Source organism: Mugil cephalus, chromosome 6 (genome assembly GCF_022458985.1).
Source record: "Mugil cephalus isolate CIBA_MC_2020 chromosome 6, CIBA_Mcephalus_1.1, whole genome shotgun sequence".
Lineage (NCBI taxonomy): Eukaryota > Metazoa > Chordata > Actinopteri > Mugiliformes > Mugilidae > Mugil > Mugil cephalus.
This window is the reverse complement of record NC_061775.1, coordinates 17,832,780-17,854,523: the sequence shown is the minus strand read 5'-3', so window position 1 is coordinate 17,854,523 and position 21,744 is coordinate 17,832,780. Positions and strand designations below refer to the sequence as shown.

General features: G+C 43.6%; 1 protein-coding gene across 1 annotated transcript in view; it reads left to right on the top strand.

Moving 5' to 3' along the window:
- Positions 1-305: 305 nt before the first annotated feature.
- nr5a2 (nuclear receptor subfamily 5, group A, member 2) overlaps positions 306-21,744 on the top strand; it is a 64,650-nt gene continuing 43,211 nt past the window's right edge. Inside the window, exons 1-4 of the mRNA XM_047586609.1 lie at positions 306-1,091; positions 4,096-4,214; positions 7,831-7,972; positions 14,809-15,521. Of these exons, the coding sequence (XP_047442565.1) occupies positions 1,010-1,091; positions 4,096-4,214; positions 7,831-7,972; positions 14,809-15,521 (1,056 nt within the window). The 5' untranslated portion in view covers positions 306-1,009. The remainder of the gene's footprint in view (positions 1,092-4,095; positions 4,215-7,830; positions 7,973-14,808; positions 15,522-21,744) is intronic.

Sequence of the window (21,744 nt, the reverse complement as noted above, 5' to 3'; positions counted from 1 at the left end):
ATAACGCAACAAAAATACAAACAACAGTTGTCTAAAGATAAGGAGTTTGAGAAAAACTTTAACCTGTAGGATCGCGTGAGCTGTCCGTAGATGTTCTACTATAGGTTTCTGTGTAACGCGCTCCAGTCCACATACCTGGCGCTCTGCCTTTGCACTCCATGCGCCCAAGATGGGGAGTCTGCTCTCGTATGCAGTTGCATCACCTCTCTTGATTTCCTTGTTCTCCCTCCTCTTTTAAAGTCCATCATTAACGAGATTAAACAGCTGAGATTTTAGAGAGACTGAACTGGAGGGTTTGAGGCGATGTTGCCCGGTCTCCTCGCCTGATTGGACTGGGGGAAGATGATGTCAGACGACCGCATGTGCCCCGGATTGGAGAGAGTGGAGTAAACAAAGCCGCGAGGAGGAGGAGGAGAGGTCTCCACATCTCCAGACAGTCCGACCGACACACCGAATCCGACTTTACGCACATGAGAGGGCGGCCCTGGCGGCGCGTGCTTGTCTGCTCAAGGCTGAAAGTTACATTGACAGTCTTACGGCAAACGGGTGACGCGCTTTAAAGACTTCTGGGAAAGATACAGGGAAACTTACCACCGTCTTTTAAACCGGACGTTGTGCAGTTTTCTCGTTTAAGTAGAAAGTGATTCCATAACTCTGCGCGCAACTGCTCTTTACTCAGTATCGAAGGAATCATGCGTCTGTGTTATTTCTGGCTTTTTGCGCACATGCCATTAGAAATATTAAATTAGCGAAGTTGAATCAGAGGAGACAGACGCATCGACCATGCAACTCGGCCGTTTGGACGCCGTCTGAATCGTGTGAATTAGACTCTATCTTCAGAACATGGTCGGTTGAGTGGAAGACAGGGAGAAACAAAAAGTAAGAAAATCTAAGTGATCTGAAAGAGATTTGGGACGATTCGAGGTGTGCCCGCGTGAACGTCTGCCTCTCAGGTCCAGGTGCCCCGCCGAGCGGTGCGGAGTCTCCAGCTCAGGCCGGCAGTGCTGACATGCTGCCCAAAGTCGAGACTGAATCCCTGGGACTCTCTCGATCGTATGGGGAACAAGGGCACATGCCAAGGAACATGCAAGGTAAGAAGTGTCATTAGCTTGAATAGACTTCTTTGGATTGAACAAGGCTGATATGGCGTCCGCTTCGGCGACTTTACGGAGCGTCTTCGGACCGAAAGCCCTCAATGCGCACGCACGAAAACTTCGATATATGCTTTTATCAATTCTCTTTTGTAGTCAATGTAGGACAGTAAGAGGTGACTGTCATACCAGCACAATACTGTATGATAAAGGTGTTGTTTAGTGAAATAATGTGCTCTTAGTTGCAGTTGTGTTCTGCAGCCTTTACTCTGCTGTAATTATTTTAAAGCATGTATTTAGATCGGATATGGACACACTTTACAAGAATTATTATACCCGGCTGTCATTTTTGCTGACAGCGTACGGGCGCTAGACGCGTAAAAACCGAAACAGATCAGAGGAGTTCAGTGCATTTAACGTTTTAATCATCACTGTGGTTTTAGATAGAGCCACATGACTTCCTCTCAGTAACATAAGAAATGTGCACAATCCACTCGTGATTTTGTCCTATGCGAAAATAGTTTATCAAGAGGGAAAACCTTCAGAAATGTGGTCTGCTTTAATGACAAGCCCCCTACCAAAATATCTGAAACCTCGGAGTAGTAAACTTAAATTTAGGGGTCCTGTTAGTTTCGGTTTAATCAACGCTTCCCAGACTGTAAAATGAGGGGAACTGTGTAAATAAATCAAACCCAAATCCATATTTTGTTAATAATTATCTGTGGTTCAGTTTAATTGAAAATGAAGTTAAACATTTTTTTAAAAGGGCGCCAGTTATGACTTTTATGATGCCATGGGATATAGTTTTATTTTGGCATTTTTTTTTTACATCTGAATAACGATATCAAAAAATTATCAGAGTTGCATCAGACCTCTAAATGTGCGAATATAATATTGTAATTTTCATTTTATTTAAAACGTGGTTTGATTGAGAACAAGTTTTAAATCACCTAAACGTTTTTTCCTTTAGTTTTTTAACTGGACCAAATTTTATAAATACCCCCCCTGCATATATTAAAAAAAATGTATCATTTCACTCTCTTGTAAAGTCGACCACACCTGAAGAAGCGACATTTCACAGATCTGACTCATGTGCCTTGAAGAAAAAACGACGTAACCCCCCTTTTTTTCCGCGCATGTCATTCCACAGCAATATAACTGGGCAATCAATTAGCCCGGTCTTGGTTTATGAGACGTTGATAACGTACACTCGTTCAAGACAAGGAGTGGCACGTTAGGGAGCCCGTTATCTGCCTTTACAGGCGGCTTAAAACAAGGTAGCCCCGAACGAAAATGGATTTCTCTCGGATTCGACGTCGTTTTGGACAAATGTAGCTTTTTTTTCAATTTTGGAAATTGCACGAGAAAGTCGCCAGAAGGTGAGAGATGGTCGTCCACGATTAGTTTTTTCTTTTTTTAAGTTTTTTTTTTTTTGCACATGCTTGATGTGAACACACCTGCGGCAGTCAGTGAAGCAAGGATGCAGGAGTATTCGGCTAAATTTATAGTTTACAGCTATCTTCACAGGAAAAAAATATTGTTTTAATCTCATCACTTTAAAATAATCCTTATTTACCACGTTAGGAACATCACCAATTAGAAGCGTATCGTCCATTTACCATGGCCGCAACCAATCATCAGAGAAAGTCTGTTTTCCCTCTGGTAAAATGTGTCCAAATCCGCAGCCGGAAAACAGGCCCTCAACATCCTCTCCTCTGTGCGCGCTGAAGCAGTAGAAACTTTGGATATGGAGTTCGCTTTGAGCTTCTGTGGGGGGAAAAATATCGTGATCTGGTGGAACTTGTTGCTTCAACTGGAATATGCAGCGCGGATCCCAGCAGGGCAACGCGCTAGCAAACGAGAAATCATGTCTAATTAAAAGGTCTCAGCGAGCAAATGAGTGGATTTTGATGTGGAGCAGTAACACATTTGAAGGCCACGGAAGGCGTCTAGTTGACAAAATATTTCCACATTTACGACCACATCCACTGAGGTTTTCCTGTTTGATCCTGGCTGCTTTTTTTATGATTAGCGCCATAAATGCTTTTGCAACAGTTGTAAATGTCAGCTTGGCTGTTTGCTGAGCGCTGTCACGCACGGTTTCATACATGCAAGTATTTCTAAGACGCATGGCGAAAATGCACCTCAACCTATTCGACCCCTTTTTTTATTTTATTAAGCCCAAAATATTAATTTTAAAAAGTGCGGAAAATATGCACACATCAAATTGGACTAATTTTAGCCTTTGTAATGATTTACTTCTCACACTTAATGATGACCAAACTTTTTTTTAAAGCGAGAGAAATTATTATGCCCTATTGAGATTTTTTTAAAAAAGAGAAAAAAAATACAAGACATTTTTGCACCACTAACAGCAAAAAGTAAATCTCCTGCCCTGTAGCATCGCGGATCGTTCTTAGAGAGAGACAAATAATGTTAGTTCAAGTGGGTTTTGAATGTTTTTTTTTTCTCTCTCTCTCTCTCTCGTCGCCTGCAGAGATAAGGGCTTCTCTGTGTGTCTTCATTTGTCTGTGGGCGGTAACGTTTTCTCCTCCAATCCTTAAGTCTAATATCTCTCCATTTCCCCCAGCGATTTCACGACTTAGATGCATGCATATTTATGAGGTTCACTTTCATGAGCTTTTTTTTTCTTCTTCTTCTATCATTATTATTATTTTTTTGGCTCTTGTCCGCGACGACCGTGGACGAGAGGAGCAGTGAGAGGGAGAAATAAATGGTTGCGTCCTTTTAACTTGGTCCAAAATCGACTATTCATCGCAAGCCCCCTTCTCGAATTAAACCTCTAAATAAAAAAAAAAAAAAAAAAAAAAAAAAAAAAGTCTGAGAGAACTTAAACGAGGGGGGGGGATTCTCATTCAGTTTGGACGCGTGTTTCCCCGTGGTTCATCTTGATGGATGAAAGCGGGCTTTTGGAAAAGAGATTGCTCAGCACTGGAATAGACTTCTCTCTGTGTGTGTGTGTGTGTCCCCGTGTCCTCCGCAGCACACCAGTTAAAAATGATGGACTACTCCTATGACGAAGACTTGGACGAGATGTGTCCCGTGTGCGGAGACAAGGTTTCAGGATATCACTATGGACTGCTGACCTGCGAGAGCTGCAAGGTTGGTGACCCTCGAATTCCAAAAAAAAAAAAAAAAACAAAAAAAAAACTGTTACAGTAATATTTTTTTTGTAGTCGTATGCTTGTGGTGGCCTTTGCATATTTGCTTTAATGTCTGTATACACTTGTGTGTGATAGTGTTGGCTGTGTGTGACTAAATAATGGCATTAATGTGAAGTTCCTGTATGTGTCAGTGTATATGTTAGTTAATTATTGATGCAGATGACTATTTAAGAGTGAGTTTCGTGTGCCTTCTGATATTATTCAGTCACTTCCTTGAGCATTAGAGATACTTGATAAGTTAATTCTGTTGTGCATTGTGGTATTAAATATTTGTATCTGCACAACTGCCGTCTTTTTGCTCTCTAGGCATTTAATCTGACAGTCTTTTCTAGAGTGACTTGCAACAAGTGTAACAGTAGAGCACGAATTTCAGTTTCCTCGCCCTTAACATTACAGGAAAACCCACAGTAAAGAGGCCGAGGGGTCAAATATTGTTGTGACAGTTGATCTAACAAACTCTTCCTGTGAGTGTCAGATGATTTTGTGAAGTGTGCAATGGTACGGAAAAAAAACACAGGAGTTCAAAAGCACGCACAAGGTTTTTTTGTAGTTTTTTTTTTTTTTTTTTGCAACCACCAACCAAGGCACGCGGGGGAGGATTTAACCCATGAAGCAAAGTACACAGTGCTGATGTTTCTGTTTGTACAAGCTTGTGCCCCACTGTCTGAAACCCTCATCGCAAGTTCATTAGGAGCTCAGCGGCGCAGTCTGGTAGCCGAGTGTTTCCATACGCCACTTAATAATGAGGCTGCCGCAAAAGCAAACTGTTGCAGCTTAATTTGAGCTCAATCAACAGCCTGTTTGTCCCTCTCTGCCTCTGTCTGCTGCTCCCCTCAACGTGGCACTAATATGCATTTCCCAAGTTTTTATTTATGCTTTTGGTTCAGTGAGGCCCGTCAGCACAAAATTAGGCTAAGACAAATGACTCTGAGTTAACACTATTCAGGGTAAAATTGCAGCTCTCGGTATTGATGCGGCAGTGCACATTTCTTGCCTATGTGGTCATTATTCAAAGCAGATGTTATAGATTTTATCCCATATTATGACCTTGAGATGCTAAGCATTTGGTTGAAGGCAGGCGTCAGTGGCATCTCTGCTGCTTTTCAGCCTCAGCACAGCTCACAGACTGCTGGAGAGCCAGTGCACACATTTCCCATTTACGTTGGAAAACACTCTGGGGTCGTGCACATGTGTGTGTGTTTGTGTGTGTGTGTGTGTGTGTGTGTGTGTGTGTGTGTGTGAGCATGCAGGATGCAGATGAAGAGGTCTTTTATAAAGTACTGTATATCCTTGTTGAAACTTTAATAGTATTGATAATTACCTGCAGCTTGCTATTGATTATCTCTAAAATGAAGGCAGCGCGTTCATTAAAAGTATGATCATCAGGGGTGGACTGATTTATCGGTCAGCTGACATGTTACAAGTTCATTTTAAAATTGAACACGCGCTACATCAGCCAGGAAGTGCATTAGATCTCCGGGGCATGCTCCGGGCCAAGGTAAGCTGCCTAAAAACAAAAGTAAATTTTAATTCTTAGTTTTCTGCTAAAAAGAGAATGCACCATTACCCGAGTATTTTTCAGCTTATAGCGAGCCACCCCCAAAATTGCTCCCGTGGAGAGGGCACACACATGATCAGGGTCTAGTTTACGGAGCTTTGCGCGTAAGAAACACACACATGCACATAGAGAAAGATCCTCCCTCAAACTCAGACTTTGCTCTCGACATATGTACACTAACGCGTCTGCCTTGTTACATCCACGCGGCACTTGCAGTGTTTTTACTGATACACACCAGACCGTAGAAAGTAAAAAATGGAACCACATTGTGCCTGGGTAACAACAAGAAGCTGAAACAAGGTGCATGGTTCAACAGGTCTTTTTTAAAAGACTTTCAAGAGGCTTCTAGGAGAAGCGGAATAACCTTAAAAAACAGAGAAATACTGACGCTACTGAGAGGTCAGAGGTCAAATTGAGTGTGCAGTGGGTATATTTAAAAAAAAATATATGCTTAAGATCTGTAGAAGATGAAGAGAATAAATATGGGCAGAGCAACATGGACCAGTGAATGTTTTTTGAATGTTACATGAGCAAGTAACACAGGTTGCCGGGATCAGAAGAGATAAAGCAGTGATATTAATTATATTTCTGAGTCCTTGTCTGGTCAGTATTGTGCGCAGTGAAAGCGATTTCCTGGTTGCTGTTTGTGTGCAGTGTTTTTACGATGGAATACCAAGGTCAGGGATACCCGAATGTTTCAACTTATCTGAATGTTTCCTGTGCGCTGTCTGGCTTAGGATTTCAGATTAGTACGGCAGGTTCTGATATCACGTTGGTTAGAAGGGCAGAGCTGTTTAAAAGGCACAAAAAAAAAAAAAAAAAAAGCCTCGAGGAATGCCATTTTTGGTTTGAGTTGCTGCTCAGAGTTCAGGACTGCTGCAGTTTCAGTTAGATGTCGTCCGCGTAATCCTCAGACGTGATATTGTGCGGTTTTTAAAGCCAGTTCGAATCCAGTTCGCTTCAGATATTTATAGCACATGCAGTGTGTTAAATGGAAAATTGGAGAGAAAGAAGTTCTCTCTGAAGCATGGATTTTTTTTTTTTTTGGTACAGAGAAGTCAATAATCCAAAACCGAGAGCAGTGCTTTTTTTTTTTTTTTTTTTTGACAGATCAGGCAATGCAGATTGTCAATTAAATTTGTGTTTGGTGAGATATTGACAGCAGCGCATGCGTTTTTTTTTTATTTTTATTTTATTTTATTTTAAAGACCAGGTTTAAAAATTCTCCTCCTAGGTTATGGATCGAGAATACGTTAATACCATCCTCTCTGCGTTTGATTTCCACTGCTGCTGATGATAATAAATTCCATGTTGCAGGTATGAATCTGTGTAATCCCGGAACTGTGAATTATGGATATAATTTATTGGATTTTCCTGGACTCCTGTGCTCACGTTTTTCAATAATTAAGCCGAGAGTTGAAAAAACGCCTTCCCTTCAATTCCCAAAGTCTTTACGTGAACAGAGGGTATTGAGAATACTAATGGCATTTTTTTTTGACAGAAACCAAATTAGAATTTCAACCTTTTATGATACAGTTTATAATGAAATTATGACAGTCTATATCTAAAACAGATATGTGGAGAATTGATCTTTTTCTCATGTCAGAATAAAATGATCTAATTTAAGTTTATGAATAATTTCATTGTGAGATTTTACTAGGAGCTATAACAAATGCTCAGATTTAAACATGACTATAAAACAAAAAGAAATTTGTTTTTAAAAAGCATGGCCTCATGTTCTGCTTCTTATTCCGTGCCTTCACAGTATGTATTCTTAAAGCCTTATATAAATGTGTGTATAGCTTTCAGAACTTCTGTGTGTGTGTGTGTGTGTGTGTGTGTGTGTGTGTGTGTGTGTGTGTGTGTGTGTGTGTTTGTGTGTGTGAGCATCCATTTAAGCCTGTCCCTCTCCATCTGTCTGGGAGTGTGAATGGGCCAATTACCATCGCATTGCAGGGGTCAAGCGGGTTGATGTCTTAATTGGTTCTCTCCGCAGGGCTTCTTCAAGCGCACCGTCCAGAACAACAAGCGTTACACGTGTATAGAGAACCAGAGCTGCCAGATTGACAAGACCCAGAGAAAGCGCTGCCCGTACTGCCGCTTCCAAAAGTGCCTCACTGTCGGCATGAAGCTAGAAGGTACGGCTAACATGTTTGTATTCTCGCTGCTCTCTGTGTTTGGTTCTAAAAGCAGAATGACCTCAAACTTTTTACTCATGTTTGTTTTCGGTAACTCAACTTGCGTCCGGCTCAGGCGCGAGGTTATGGTGAGCTGCACTGCACGGGAGCGACGTGCTGAAAGTTCAGCAGTTGTCTGGGTGAATAACGAGGAGCGGATAAAAGTTCGGGGACACTTCTGAGCGGACAAATAAGACACAGCTGTTGCTTAAGGCAGCAAGGGTTTTCAAATGCACACAACCGGCAATTATAACCGACTTACCACTGCGATTTCAAGGTTTTGCTCGAGGGTTCTGAGCAGGTGGATGTCGCTTGTGTTGAGCGTTTAACTTTCCAGGAACCAGTGGATTTGGTCAAGTGAAAGTCAACTGCTAAGTAAAAGTAGTAATGTGGCAAAATAAACACATGTAGTGTGAATAAACAGCACGCCGTATACAGAATTGAAAGCATGGGGAAGCTGAAATGCTGAAATCTGAGTAAAAAGGCAAATAACACAGGAAACACTCAAGTATGGGAACTGTGGTTACCGCTTGTAAAATGTATCTTAGCCACTGGATGCAGTACACAGCCCAAAGGTTCACTTTCACTTTAAGTATTTATAAAATAGGACTGCATGCTCGCGGAGAATATTTATGTATTTATAGCGCACATGCAGTGTAATTCATGAATACTGTACCGCGTATTTTGTCCATTCTGAGGTTTTTATAGTAAACACCGCTCGCTACACACACATGATCTTAACGGCGCACATCTGCGCGAGTGGAAAAGCAGATCCAGACAGCGTCATCTCATTCAGCCGCGCTGCATCGTATATTTTTCAAGATATGATGCCTGTTTGCAATTACTGCTTCTGAAAGTTGTGGAGGAAAAAATTAGAACATGGAGCAGCCGAAATTGTAGGTTGACTGCTTCTGGACTTCCACAGAGGTGTTTAAGAAAAAAAAAAAAAAAAAAACTCTCTCCCGAAGTTCTAGTGAAACAGACAGAGCTTGTCTTTTTCCATTTGTTTGAGTCGAGTTAATCACGGCGCAGTGGAGTTCTCCCACTGTCAATGTGAATGTCGAGACATTTAACAAAAGGTCGCTACAGAGCGATCGGCCCGTGTGGAAGGAGAATATTGTGTTTATTTAAACGTCTGACCGAGAAAACCTCGGCGATCATTATGAAGGGAAACCTTTCACTTCAGCCAGTACGCTGAAATCCGGCCTTGCTTACTGAGATGGGTCGAGGGGTGGAGGGGGGGAGCTTGGGAGGGGGTGGGGCTATCTGGTAGCCCCTGTGCACTTAAATTTGCCAGACAAAGTAATAGATAAAATATTAGACTTGGCAGCAGGGCGAGAATGGTAATGATGATACTTTTGGCTGGAGCATCTCGAGGCCTTCTTGTTTAATTTGACCACGGCTCAGGAGCTTTTTATATATATATATATTTATATCTATATATATGTACGGCTGCAGAGAAGTGAAAAGACAGTAGAAGGAGAAGCATTCTTCGTCTGCTCTAAAGATGACATTAGATTTTTTTTTTTTTTACACACATTCAGAAATTAATTGATAGTCAGACTATGTGGTCATCTTTAAATGAAGTGTAAAAAGGATTTAAAAGCCTAAGGTTACAGGACATTGGAAATATTTAAATAACGTTAAGGCGAAACGTCTTCGCACATTTCAAGCTCGGTTCAAATGTCCCCTAAAGAACTAACGTGAAATAAGAAATAACCGCATTAAAAATGTTAATACGTTAAAGAAATATGACCCTGACAGCGTGAAAGTAAAACAAAGACAGCCTAACAAGAATCTTTCCGGAGGCTCCTTCCTATACCTGCCATGTGCGCTGTAATTAATTGCTGTTAATTGTGAATGGCCGCTGGGCAGAATGTCCCGGCCCGTCATTTTTCCAGCTGACGCCGGGTGGGCAGGGGGGCAGCGTTTGATTTGTTTTGCTTGCGGTAACTTTCAGCTCGGGGGCAAGACGGGGGCCCTGCAGCACTCTGTCAGGGGCCAGAGGCTCCGGTGGGCGACTCCTGCCACAAACAGTGAAGACCTCCCGTACAGAAAGGCTGACACCCCTCACCCCCCGCCCCCCGCACACACACACTTACCACACACTACACACACTCACATACAGCTCTCCCTGGTAAACACATACATATATTCATGAGGAGCCCACAAAAAAAAAAAAAAAAAGGTGTTCAGAAGGCCACCGGCAGGAGGGAGAAGCTGTCGTTTCATCTCAAAAAATGTGTACAAATGCGGTGAAGGAGGAAAGGGGGTTTAGGGTCAGGTGCTCAGTTATTGCAGTCTCTCCGTTCCATTACACAGCTGCTCGCAGCCTGTGGCAACATGTGACTGCAGCGTAAGTGCAAAACAAGCATGTGGAAAACTTGAACGTTTACTCAAACTGTATTTTCCTGCATTCTCCTGTTTACTTTTGTCTTTCTGGAATTGTTGTTTGTTGATAAATGTGCCAACTGGAGACAGTCTGTGCAGTTTCAGTGGGCTGCGAGGGAGGTAGCTGCGATGAAGTCTGTGTGAGTGTGTGTTGGTAATGTTGCAAAACTAAAAAAGGAATCAGTAAAACCAGGTGAAAAGGTAGATGAGTGCATAATCCCAGATTTGAGGATTATTATCTTGACCTGAAAACAAAACTATTTAAACTTGACAACACCAGGCAAAGATGTTAAGTAATTCATATATATCATACTATGTTTTACCTTTGACCTAATGTGTTAACATTCAAGATGTTTTCCAAAATTGAGGAAACTAATACCAGGTTGAAACCCAACAATTAACAGTTAATTTAATGTTAGCCACATAGCCTCGGTTGCCAACATTTCAATTGTAGTATTTATTAAAAACATTGATTTTTTTTTTTTGCTGATAAAAAAGCATCTTTACTCTGTCAGTCTAAAATTTCAAGTCACGTCACGGCGCTTGAAAAATGAGAAATGGAAAGAAAAAAGAAAAAAAACAGCAACACATGGAGCATTTAAACCGCCCAAATGCTGTGGAAGCCCGTGCTGTATCTCTGCCAGCGTTGACTCATTGAGACGCACAAAAAAAAAGAAAGAGAAAGAAAAAGATTTGATCCACGAGAACGTCATTCTCTAAAGCTGATGAAGCGTGCCGTATCTGAACAGCTCCCACCGGCACCGTTTCCCTTTTTTTTTTTTTTTTTTTTCTGCTCGCTAATAGTTGCCTTGCATCATGTGCTTCACTGAGCCGCCTAATACTTCCTCCGCGAGTGCATCTTCTTAAAGACTGAGTGGTATTTGAGATGTGGCGAGTTTGAATGCGCCCTGTCTCCTCGCTGAGTCTGTGTAGTGTTTGAAAATTGAAGTTGACGTAACAGACACAAACTTTTTTTCTTTGTCTGATAAAATGTTGATTTTTTTTTTATTATTGGCCTACTACTGAATCCTGGATACTTTTAACATATAATAACTTTTTTTTTCGACTTGTTGCTCTCACATGAGCTGAGACTCTTAACAGTCTCCCTCATCTATTACATTTTCCACCAGTCTTTTTTTTATTTATTTATTTTTTTTTTACCCGAAAGTCAATCCTGTTCATTAATTTCCTCCAATTAAATCCCTGTGAAGAGCCACTCATGTGAAAATTAGCACCACCAGCTGAGTGTTTGTATATTCCTCTCTGCATCTCTCTCCCTCCACTTTTTATTTCCCGCCTGTCTCCAGCCCTTTTCGCCCTGATTTGTCTTCCATCAGCTTCCCAGCACCTGCGGTGGAAGGCTGGGAGAGCTGTCCTATTACTTATGCATAGGTATCATAGGTATTCATGTGTGTGCATGGGATAGGGCGCATCCAGAGCAGGGGCCGGGGCCCCGACATGACAAACAGGGTGTCAGCAAGGCTCCGCGGGACCCATTAATATGCCGGCAGCCGACAGGGATCCTCACCTACGCACGCTTAATATTCCTGTATATTAAACAACCATAAATCAGAGGATATAAGCATGGAGGGCTGTGTGCGTGTGTTACGTGTTTGAGTGGGCTACATGTAGGTGTGTGCATTGGAAGATGTTGCGCGGTGTGCTGGCTGTGTAGTGCAGTGCTGGTATGTGTTTGAGATGTGCAGGGGGCTCTGGCTACTTTTAAGGAAAGCGAAACAGAGCTGTACTTTGCTCGTTTTGGGAATTTGAGGGTGGTTTGTGCATTTGTGTGAACGTGCTCTCGGATTTTAAGGAAGGGAAACTCTGAGTGTAAGACAGCATCAGCCTTTTAGCCCGTCTTTGGTCCCAAAGCCTCGCTGCTAACCCAGAATATCTCCCGACTCAGATCCTTTTCATACTAACAGAATTAGGCTTCTTGATCTCGGTCTTGCTGCTGTTTCCCTTTTCACTATGTGATTTCTGTATATCATTCTTCAGCTTTCATTTTCTTTTTTTTTTTTTTACTCCTCTGCACTCGTACGTGATGCTAAATGCTGCTGCATTCTTTGCCTTTTCAAGAACTCCTACAGGACATTTTCAGCTGACGATGCTTGCATTTGCGTAGGAGGCCGTCATAATCTTTTTTGCTTTGTCTTGTTTATGCCACACAAACTGCAAACCTCCAAAAACACCCCCTTCCTGCAGCTACACAATTTATATGTTGTACTTTTTTTTTTCTTTTCTTTTTACAAATTTCCATTTTACAGCTGTATATGTAGCTTTTAACCCTCTAAAGATGCGGGATCATCTGATTTCTTTGTGATCATAAAGTCAGCCGCTGCCGCATTCAACCTATTAACATCTCTTCACCTCATTCAGACACACATGCTCATCTTTATCCCCTCCGTACACGGGCGTGCAAGCCCCCCCTCCCATATTTAATCTGTGTTACATTAATGCAAATCACCTTGTTTAATTAGAGACAAAGAATCCCTCTCTCTCTCTCTCCGGCTATCTGTGTGTGTCTGTGTGTGTGAGTTGTAGCGGGACCTGCATCCTCCCCCCTCCCCATCCGGATATTCATGATGTGATGTGGGTCCCAGGGTCCGAGGCGGGCAAGAAAGCCAGTCAGGACCTAATTTCGTTTTCCCAGTAGGGCCAACTATTAGTTTCTCAGCTCATTAATTACGCTGTTGTGGAGAATCATTAATAGTTAAAGTCACCCTACAATAATGTATAATGGATACGTTTGACAGGGGCTCCTTATTTCTTCTTTATTTATTTATTTTTTTATTTTTTGGGCGATGAAATTTTTAACGCTCATGATAATCCGTGAGACTTTGCTCGGAGTTGACCTCAAGCGTGATATGCGAGTGCGTGCATAAATTAAATACCATTTAAGCCGTCAGGGGCTCTCCGAGGCGTCTGGCTCGCTCCCACCTCGCCACCTCTTCCTCCGCGGTCCAGACCTGCGTGTGATATTTACTATTTTAGCCGTTTTGTATTTGTGCGTGTGAAACGGTGAGACAGCCTGCATGTGGGTGAGACAGTGTGTGTGTGTGTGTGTGCGTGTGTCCCTCTCGGCTCCTCTCCCTCAGATCAGCGACAGACGCATTTTGTGACGGAGGTCATTAAAATCACTCCCAAGGCAGCCCCGGCGTGTGCGTGCGTGTGTCTGGCCATCTTTACGCCCCAACTTCAAAACCCCAACACGCCCTCTCCACACCCCCTCTTCAATTTTCTCCTTCTGTTCTTTCATTCATCTGTCAAGACATTGCAAGTTGGAGTGGGCCCAAGCTGGATGGCTGCGTTATCTGACTATTTGGTCTCTGCGAGCAGGTCAAATGTATGTGCATTCATTTGCTTTAAAGGAAAGAGACGCTCTTACCGTGCACAATAAAACATAAATCGGTTAATTCTCTGGAATATTGGTACAAGTTAGTGTTTTTCTGCTGCACACGAGTCCCAGACGTCCTTTAGCTCGCTGCACGCTGGGCTCGGCGAGCCTCGTCAGGGTAAGAGGTAATTAAGTATGAATAATTAACACCGCTGCCCCCCAACCGAGAGAGAGCAGAGCCGCTTCCCCATGGCAGCAGTCAGCCAGATCACACATGGCCCTCGTAGCGGTCCACTGTGTGCCCAGTTTGTTCATTAGAAATGCCCGCAGCACAGACTCGTTGTGATCCTCACCACAGGACCCTGCACCAAGAGCGGAAGGCAGGGGGTATCAGGGGTATGTTTGTTTCATCTGAAAAAAAAAAAAAAAAAAAAACGAACACACATTTACTTTTTATCAGGCTCTTCACATTTACCATTTTTTAAAAACGAAAAAGTTTCCTCTAATTAAGAGTGACATTTTAAAAGCTTGTGCAAAAAAAAAAAAAACAGCGTTTTGTTTGCGTTTTATACCGATACTTGCTTTTTTTTTTTTTTTTTTTTCCACGTACTATGGTTTGTGAATGGTGGACGGAGAGATGGCCAGCTGTACAATGATCACTCAGCGGAGCAGTTCATTGACGTTTGAATCTCTGGTCAATGAGTAACGTTGCTATCTGTTAGATCTGCAGGGTTTAAGAGTCAACAGGTAAATTCCAAGCGTAATCACCGCATGAAGACCTTTGCACTACATACGAGTTACAAATGAGGATAATAACATCCATGTATGGTTTTCCTAAAATAAGTGTGTTGTCTGTAGTGTTTTTCCATCCTTTCAGAGGGCTATGAAGCTCATTATTTGTACAGCTTCATGAAGGAAGTATGCGTTATACTGAATAATCTAAGCTTAAAGATTGCGTTAACAATTGCATACAATGGCTGTTTATTTCATGAACACTGTCAAGAACGGCAGAGCTAACACGGTCTTCCACCTTCCTTGTCTCCTTTTTTCCCCCTGTCCTTCCTGTCAGCTGTGCGGGCGGACCGAATGCGGGGCGGTCGCAACAAGTTCGGCCCCATGTACAAACGCGACCGGGCCCTGAAGCAGCAGAAGAAGGCGCTGATCCGAGCGAACGGCCTGAAGATTGAGGCCATGAGCCAGGTGATGCAGGCCGTACCTACTGACCTCACTATCTCCTCAGCCATCCAGAACATCCACTCGGCAGCCTCCAAGGGCCTCCCGCTGAGCCACCACGCCGGCCACCACACCAGCCACCATCACCACCACCACCACCACCACCATGCCACTGCTCTGCCCCCCACAGACTACGACCGCAGCCCATTTGTCACTTCGCCAGTCAGCATGGCCATGCCGCCGCATGCCGGCAGCCTGCAGGGCTACCAGGCGGCATATGGACACTTCCAGGGCACGCGCACCATCAAGTCCGAGTACCCAGACCCGTACACTAGCTCGCCAGAGTCCATTATGGGCTATGCCTACGTCGACGCCTACCAATCAGGCTCGCCGCCCAGCTTCCCCCACCTGATTGTAGAGCTGCTTAAGTGTGAGCCGGATGAGCCGCAGGTTCAGGCCAAGATCTTGGCCTATCTACAGCAGGAGCAGGCCAGCAGGGGCAAGCACGAGAAGCTCAACACCTTTGGCCTGATGTGCAAGATGGCCGACCAAACGCTCTTCTCCATTGTGGAGTGGGCACGCAGCAGCATTTTCTTCCGCGAGCTCAAGGTAGGTGTTCATTCTCTATTTTATAAAGTTTTATTTTATGTAATATATACTGTTCATATATATATATATATATATGTATAACTACCTTATTTTCATAGTCTGGGCCATTATTCCTATCTGCTGTATTTGAAATGCAAGTAACTAGACAGGCTTTCAGCAGCGCCAAGTCTTTCCCCATCATGACATCCAAAATTGACAGTACTTTACAGCTTGCGAACGTCGTCTGTTCCATCCTTTATCTTCAGCAGACCTTTAATCTCCTTTTTTAAGCTCTGGCCCAACGCTAATGCAGAATGCACAACGCTGTAGGGGGCAAGACGGTGTCCGCTCATAGCTGCCACCGCTCTCCGTCCGGCTGCCTGATCAAAATTCAGCAGCTAGTTGTATTTACCCGGCGCATGACACATTTCTGCCGTGTGTTTTGAAAACTTTGACTGTGAGCTTGAGGCACATTTCATTCTAATAGGAGCCCAGAGTTTTTTTTTTATTTTTTTTTTTTATGTGAACTGAATACCATTTCCTTGAAATATTCCTCAGATCTGTGTGATGATGTCCTGATCGTTTCATGCAGGACTCAGTCACAATGGCAAAATATGCTTTAATTAATTTTTAGACCGTGGTGTGGACGTTCCTCAGAAGCATATTCTCTGGTTTTATGCATTAATTCTCTTCAAACGGCAAAAACGAGTCCCGAAAAACACCGTGTCCTGAGTGAATGTTTATCACAGCCTGTCCCAGCTGACCAATAGTAACCATCCACCAATGTCTCGCTCCAAAATGTAATAATTCCCGCTCCTATTCATCGCTGAGCTCAAGGGAGAGTCTCCGGTGTGCGTTTGTACGCTCTCAGCTTTATTTGCTCTGAATGAAGGTTAATGTTCAGAGCGACATGAAAGGCATTTGATTAGTCCGTGTTTCACCTGTTTTCCCTCCCCTTGTCTGATTTCTTTCACTCTGTTTGTTTCACGCCGCCGCATCGCCAAAGGCTCAGCTGCATATTCATGGGCCTGGGCCTGTTGCGAAATCCCCTCCAAATATTTAACATTATTTTGTTTTCAAAAGGGGGAAAAAAAAATAACAAATGAAATAAATGCAATATTAAAAAACGGAGCCAATTACAACGCGGACAAGAGTCCTTGAAAAACACATGTTGACATTTAGCACACGCCGTCTCCCCCCATTGACATTTTTGAGATCTGTATTTGCATTCACCCCCAGATGCACATAGGAGACACGCGCTCGCACGCGCACACAAAGGCTCATTGTAGGGTGTGGCCGCAGCTGATAATTGTGTGTGGTTTGCCCATTAACTTTGAATGATCATTTTTGCTCCATTGTGCGGCCTCTCTATTTCTCGCACCCTCATCCTAATTCAATTATCTCACCCACTTGCGTTTGTCACTCCCTGATTTGCCGCTGAATGAGCTATCATTATGTTTGCCTAATGACTACCCATTTTACCGGAGCTTAATAGTAATTGAGCCGAGTGCCTGTTACAAAGGTAGAAAATGACCTGGGCTCAATGCAGGAGGAACCTCTTCCTCTACCTCCAACCCTACAGGAAAAAAAAAAAAAAAAAAGCCTCCCGTGTTTCAGTTGCGCGGGCTCCAGTGGTTTTTGGGGAGGTGAAACTGCATTTTCACTCAAGTGATGGAGATAATTAAACTTATCCCCCCTTTCCCTGTTTTTAAAGAGTCATCTAAAGCACAGGGGGTGGGGGTAGGGGGTGGGGGATTTGACAAATAATGTGCTAGCTGCGGCTCTGGCAGATTTTCCCACAGTTCCTTGCTCGCTTCTCATTAGTGGGAAGATCGCTGAGCAACTGATAAGTGCTGGAGATGGTGAGAGGAACATGCAAAACAGATTAGTTCTTTGAATGCTTGATGCTAGTGCTGAAAATTTAAAGGTTTGTGATTTTAAAATATGTCCCCCAATTTGGACTGCTGATTCCAAGCTCATTATGGTTGCGGCCGGAGAGTGTGCGCACTGTGCAGAATGCGCGCATAAAGGCGCCGTCATTAAGTTCTAGTGGCAGCTTTTATGTGTTTGCCGCTACCGTGCAGTTTGACACCGGTCTGTGGAGCAAAGCCCACCTACGACCTCTGCCCCTTCCACGGTGTTTATGCCTTTATCTGTGCGTGTCCGTGCATGCGCCCTATGGCAAACATTGCTAATGTTTAGCTCCACAGATGCAGATAAAAGGGACCTCCTGGAAACAGCGTCTCGGCGGTTTACAGTAACTTCTGATTGAAAATACAACGTTTCTGAATCCTGTCTGACCTTCAAGCATCTCCCGCTTACACAAATGCGAGATCGAGCCCGGGACCAGAAAGACAGGAAGCAGGAGCAGAATTAAAACTTTGTCACAGGAGCAGTGTGCCGCTGTAGGAAGTTATAAATACACTTTCATCATACACACGCGCGCACAGAGACACACACACATAGCCACATTAAGAAATAGACACCACTCACGCATAACGCACAGCCCGTCTTGCTATTATTAGCACGGTAAGAACAAAAGAATTTCTCCGGTAATAGAGCCAAGCTGGAAGGGTGTGTGCGGGGCGTCTGCCAAAAAGTGTTTAAAGATTTAGTTTCCATAAGTTGGCCTCGGTCACGGGGCTCATAAATATTTAGCCATTAGGAGAACCTTCTAAAGAGCACTCGCTATTCTTTTCCAGTGCAGCAGGCCGCCCCGCTTTCCTTCTGGGAATGAGGCATGACGTGAGGAACGTTTATTTCTAACACCTTAGGTCCGAGGAGGGGCGGGAGGGCCCTCGCCGCCGAACCCGCCTCGGATTTGATTGGTTTAACACGTCGACAGTTGGAGCGTGACAACGTCTGGCGCACTGGTTTTGAAATCAGCGAAAAAAGTGGAGCGATGAGGGAAGGTTTTGGCCGCGCTGAGGCAATGATCGCTTGTGGTTGCGTTATAACATTTTAAGTGAGTTGGAGACAGGTGCATGGGTGGATGAAAAAGAAAACATTCTGTGCGAATTCTATTCTGCCCCTATATTAGAAATTGGGCATGCCAACATATCAGTGCTGTTAAAAAGGTAGATTTAGGTCCTTTTTAATGTGTGTATTGATTTTTTTTTTATTATTATTGTTATATTACATTATTGCTCAGGTGTTAGAGAACCTTGAGTCTTGGCTGAACCTCGTAGCTGCCACGAGAAACTGCAGGGACTTTTAGAAAGGTTTAATGTTTGATTAGTGTCCTTTCGTTTGTTCCCGAAAAATGTAGATTTTCCCTACGGTTGTGTCATTGTAGGTCAGTGTCTGTTCATTGTCACGAGTCTGGATGTGCCTCATGGTTTGTTTTAATGTTTGCAAAATCACATCGGTGCTTAATCCTGTATAGGGGTGGGAGTGTCAATCCCCACCCATGTACAGAGCGCGTTCAAAGCAGGGAAACAAATGTGTTTGTCTCCCGGTGACATTTGTTAGCTGGTGTTCTGCCATGCCTCCCCTCCCTCTTCCTCCGCTGTCCTGCTATGAACCCCCTCAGCCTGCCTTGGTGCCAACCGCAAGGCCGATAGATCATGTTAAAAAAAAAAAATGAGCTTCAACGTTTCTTTTATAAGAGCTACTGGTCTTTAACTTTTTACATGAATTTTGCCGTTTGTTGGGTTAAACGGGCCCAGAGGTACTTACTCGGCTTTAAAAAGATAAATAAACCGCCCTGTCACTGAGGGAGACTTATTTGACTGAAAGTAAATGAGGCAGGTTATGAGAGACTGGCCACAACGCATCTAAAAATATGAGTGTAAAGACGCACATGTGCCTCTGTATTTTACAAATAAAACTCAATAATATAATAAACTAAACTTAAGTCTTGTAAGAGATAATACTCTTTCTGTCTTGCAAACGCCTTTAAAGTTCACAGTTGAGTGCTAAATTACACTTTTAAAAAGAGACGGGCTGACAAAATTTGAATCTTTCCATCAGACGAAATGTTTTCTTGTTCTTTAAAGCCCATTGTTCCTGTCTGGATTCATCATGAGAATAAGGTTGCGTGTGTATTAGCACCGTGTCTACGTATGCGTAACGGTGACTCATACTGTAGCTTCTCCGGCGCTACCCTCTCCTCCATTGTTCCAGCGTACGGGATGGCTAGCCTCACTCCCACCACCCAACACAATGGGAAGGAGTTTTATTTTAGAGGGGCGATCGGGGACTATTGATGATTCATGTGTTTATATCTCACCTTCCTAACTGTACTCCCTTTTCACCACCCCGCCCTCTTCCCTCTCCGCACCTCTCTAATAAGAAGGATGTGTGTTCGGTGCCGGGACAACAAGCACCTTCGCGGGCCTTGTCAACACGCAGCACACAGAGCTTAACAAAGCGAACATCTGTATAGAGGTTAAAGCAGTTCAGCCGTTTCACAGAGAAGAAAAATGCACCGTCACTTACACTGTCGTCAGTACAGTTCTTTTCGTTTCTTTCTTAAAGCTAATTTTTAAACTTCCCACGATTCTTTTCAACAAAATGTGTCTGTCATGTGAATGCGTGATGCTAGAATGCAACAGATACTTGAAGAATCCCACAGGAGGACCAAATGTGAACCTTAAATCTAACGCAAAACCCATGCAAAAATGATTAACAAACACTGTGCAACTTTATATATATATATATATGAGGAAATGTGGTGCCCATGTTTATTTTAGCAGCCGAGGGATGGTTGTTTGGGGGTGTAAGGGGGGGATCCCAGACAGGTTTTTGTGCTGCTCTGCGTCTCTTTCTTCTTTTTTTTTTATGTTTTGCCCTGCTCTGCATGTATGCGGGAATGGCAAAAGCAGAACTGAGGGCCATTATGTTGAGGAAGAACTGTATTAGAAGTCTCGTTCCCTGGGAAAGCTCCCAGCTGAGATGGGACGGCCATATTGGATAAACAGATGGCGGGGGAGAGGAAAGGACAGGCGAGGAGAACAGAGGTGAAACAAAGAGGGGAGATGTGAGGAGGGATGAGCAAAGGAGGAATGCGGGGAGAGCGGCGGAGAGAGGGAAGGAGAGGAGAGGGAGTAACAAAAGAGGAGAGGAGAGGAGAGGAGAGGAGAGGTCATCCCCCAGATCTTTCTTATCATATTTGTTCTCGGGTGCTGTCAATTTCCTATTAAAAATGAAATAATTCGGTGGAACTACAGTGTCTCGCTCAAGGGCACTTTCTTTAAAATACTGATGAACATGACGGCTGAACATAACATTTGAAAAAGAAAAAGAAATTTGCTTGACTGTAATGTTATGGCTATATTACATATAAAGTATATATAAAGTGCAGGACACCACATTTGATATAACCTAACATTAAGCCACCCATCATTTTCAAAATGAGTTCCCCCAAAAATCCATACAAAATTAATAAAAATCTGCAAATCCCCCTCCCCCCCAAAAAATAAAGAACTCCTGGCCATTTAAAGTCTTGAAGAATTATTTACTTCTGCGCCAGTTTATTCCAGTACTTTTAAGCGGCTGCCCATCAGTCAATCACACTGTATGACAGATCCCCAGGGCTGGACAAGAGGATGGTGTGAGGGGGTGAGGGAGGGGGTGATGTTCACATCTCGCACCTGAATATTCTCGACTTATAGATTTACCTGAGTGAATAATGTAAGGTCTTCTGATGCGCCTCCACACTACACTGCTGCATAATTTCACCCCCCTCCCCACACCCCCTCCATCTACATCCATAAATATTACATGAATTTACTTTGGTGAAATTATACTTACACCACCCACCCGCCCAGTTCAGACTGGAGGGTCTTTTTTTTCTACACACACACACATGCACGCACACCAATCCACATCCACGGTAATTTAATTTTTAATTTTTTTTTTTTTTACCATGACCTATCCAGCAGCAGTTTAATTTTCAAGGTGCATGTAGATGTTTGTGTGTGTGTGTGTCAGGAGCGTAGGGGGTGTATTGCCCCTGCTCTGCGTTGACCGGTGATTGCACCTTTTCTTTTTTTTTCTTCACACCCCATAACTGAGTGGAAATTAATAAGCCGTTTTAGGCGTGATCCGTGAACCCTGGGAAGTGGTATATCTATACCACCCCCCGAAACACACACACGCGCGCAGAACACAGGCACACACACACAGTGATGCAGAGCCTCGGGCTGCAATGTCTGTCTTGTCACAGAGGTCAACGGCCCTCCCCCCTCTCCTCCCCCCTCCTCCCCATCCCACCCGCAACAGCCTCCCCTCCCAACACCCC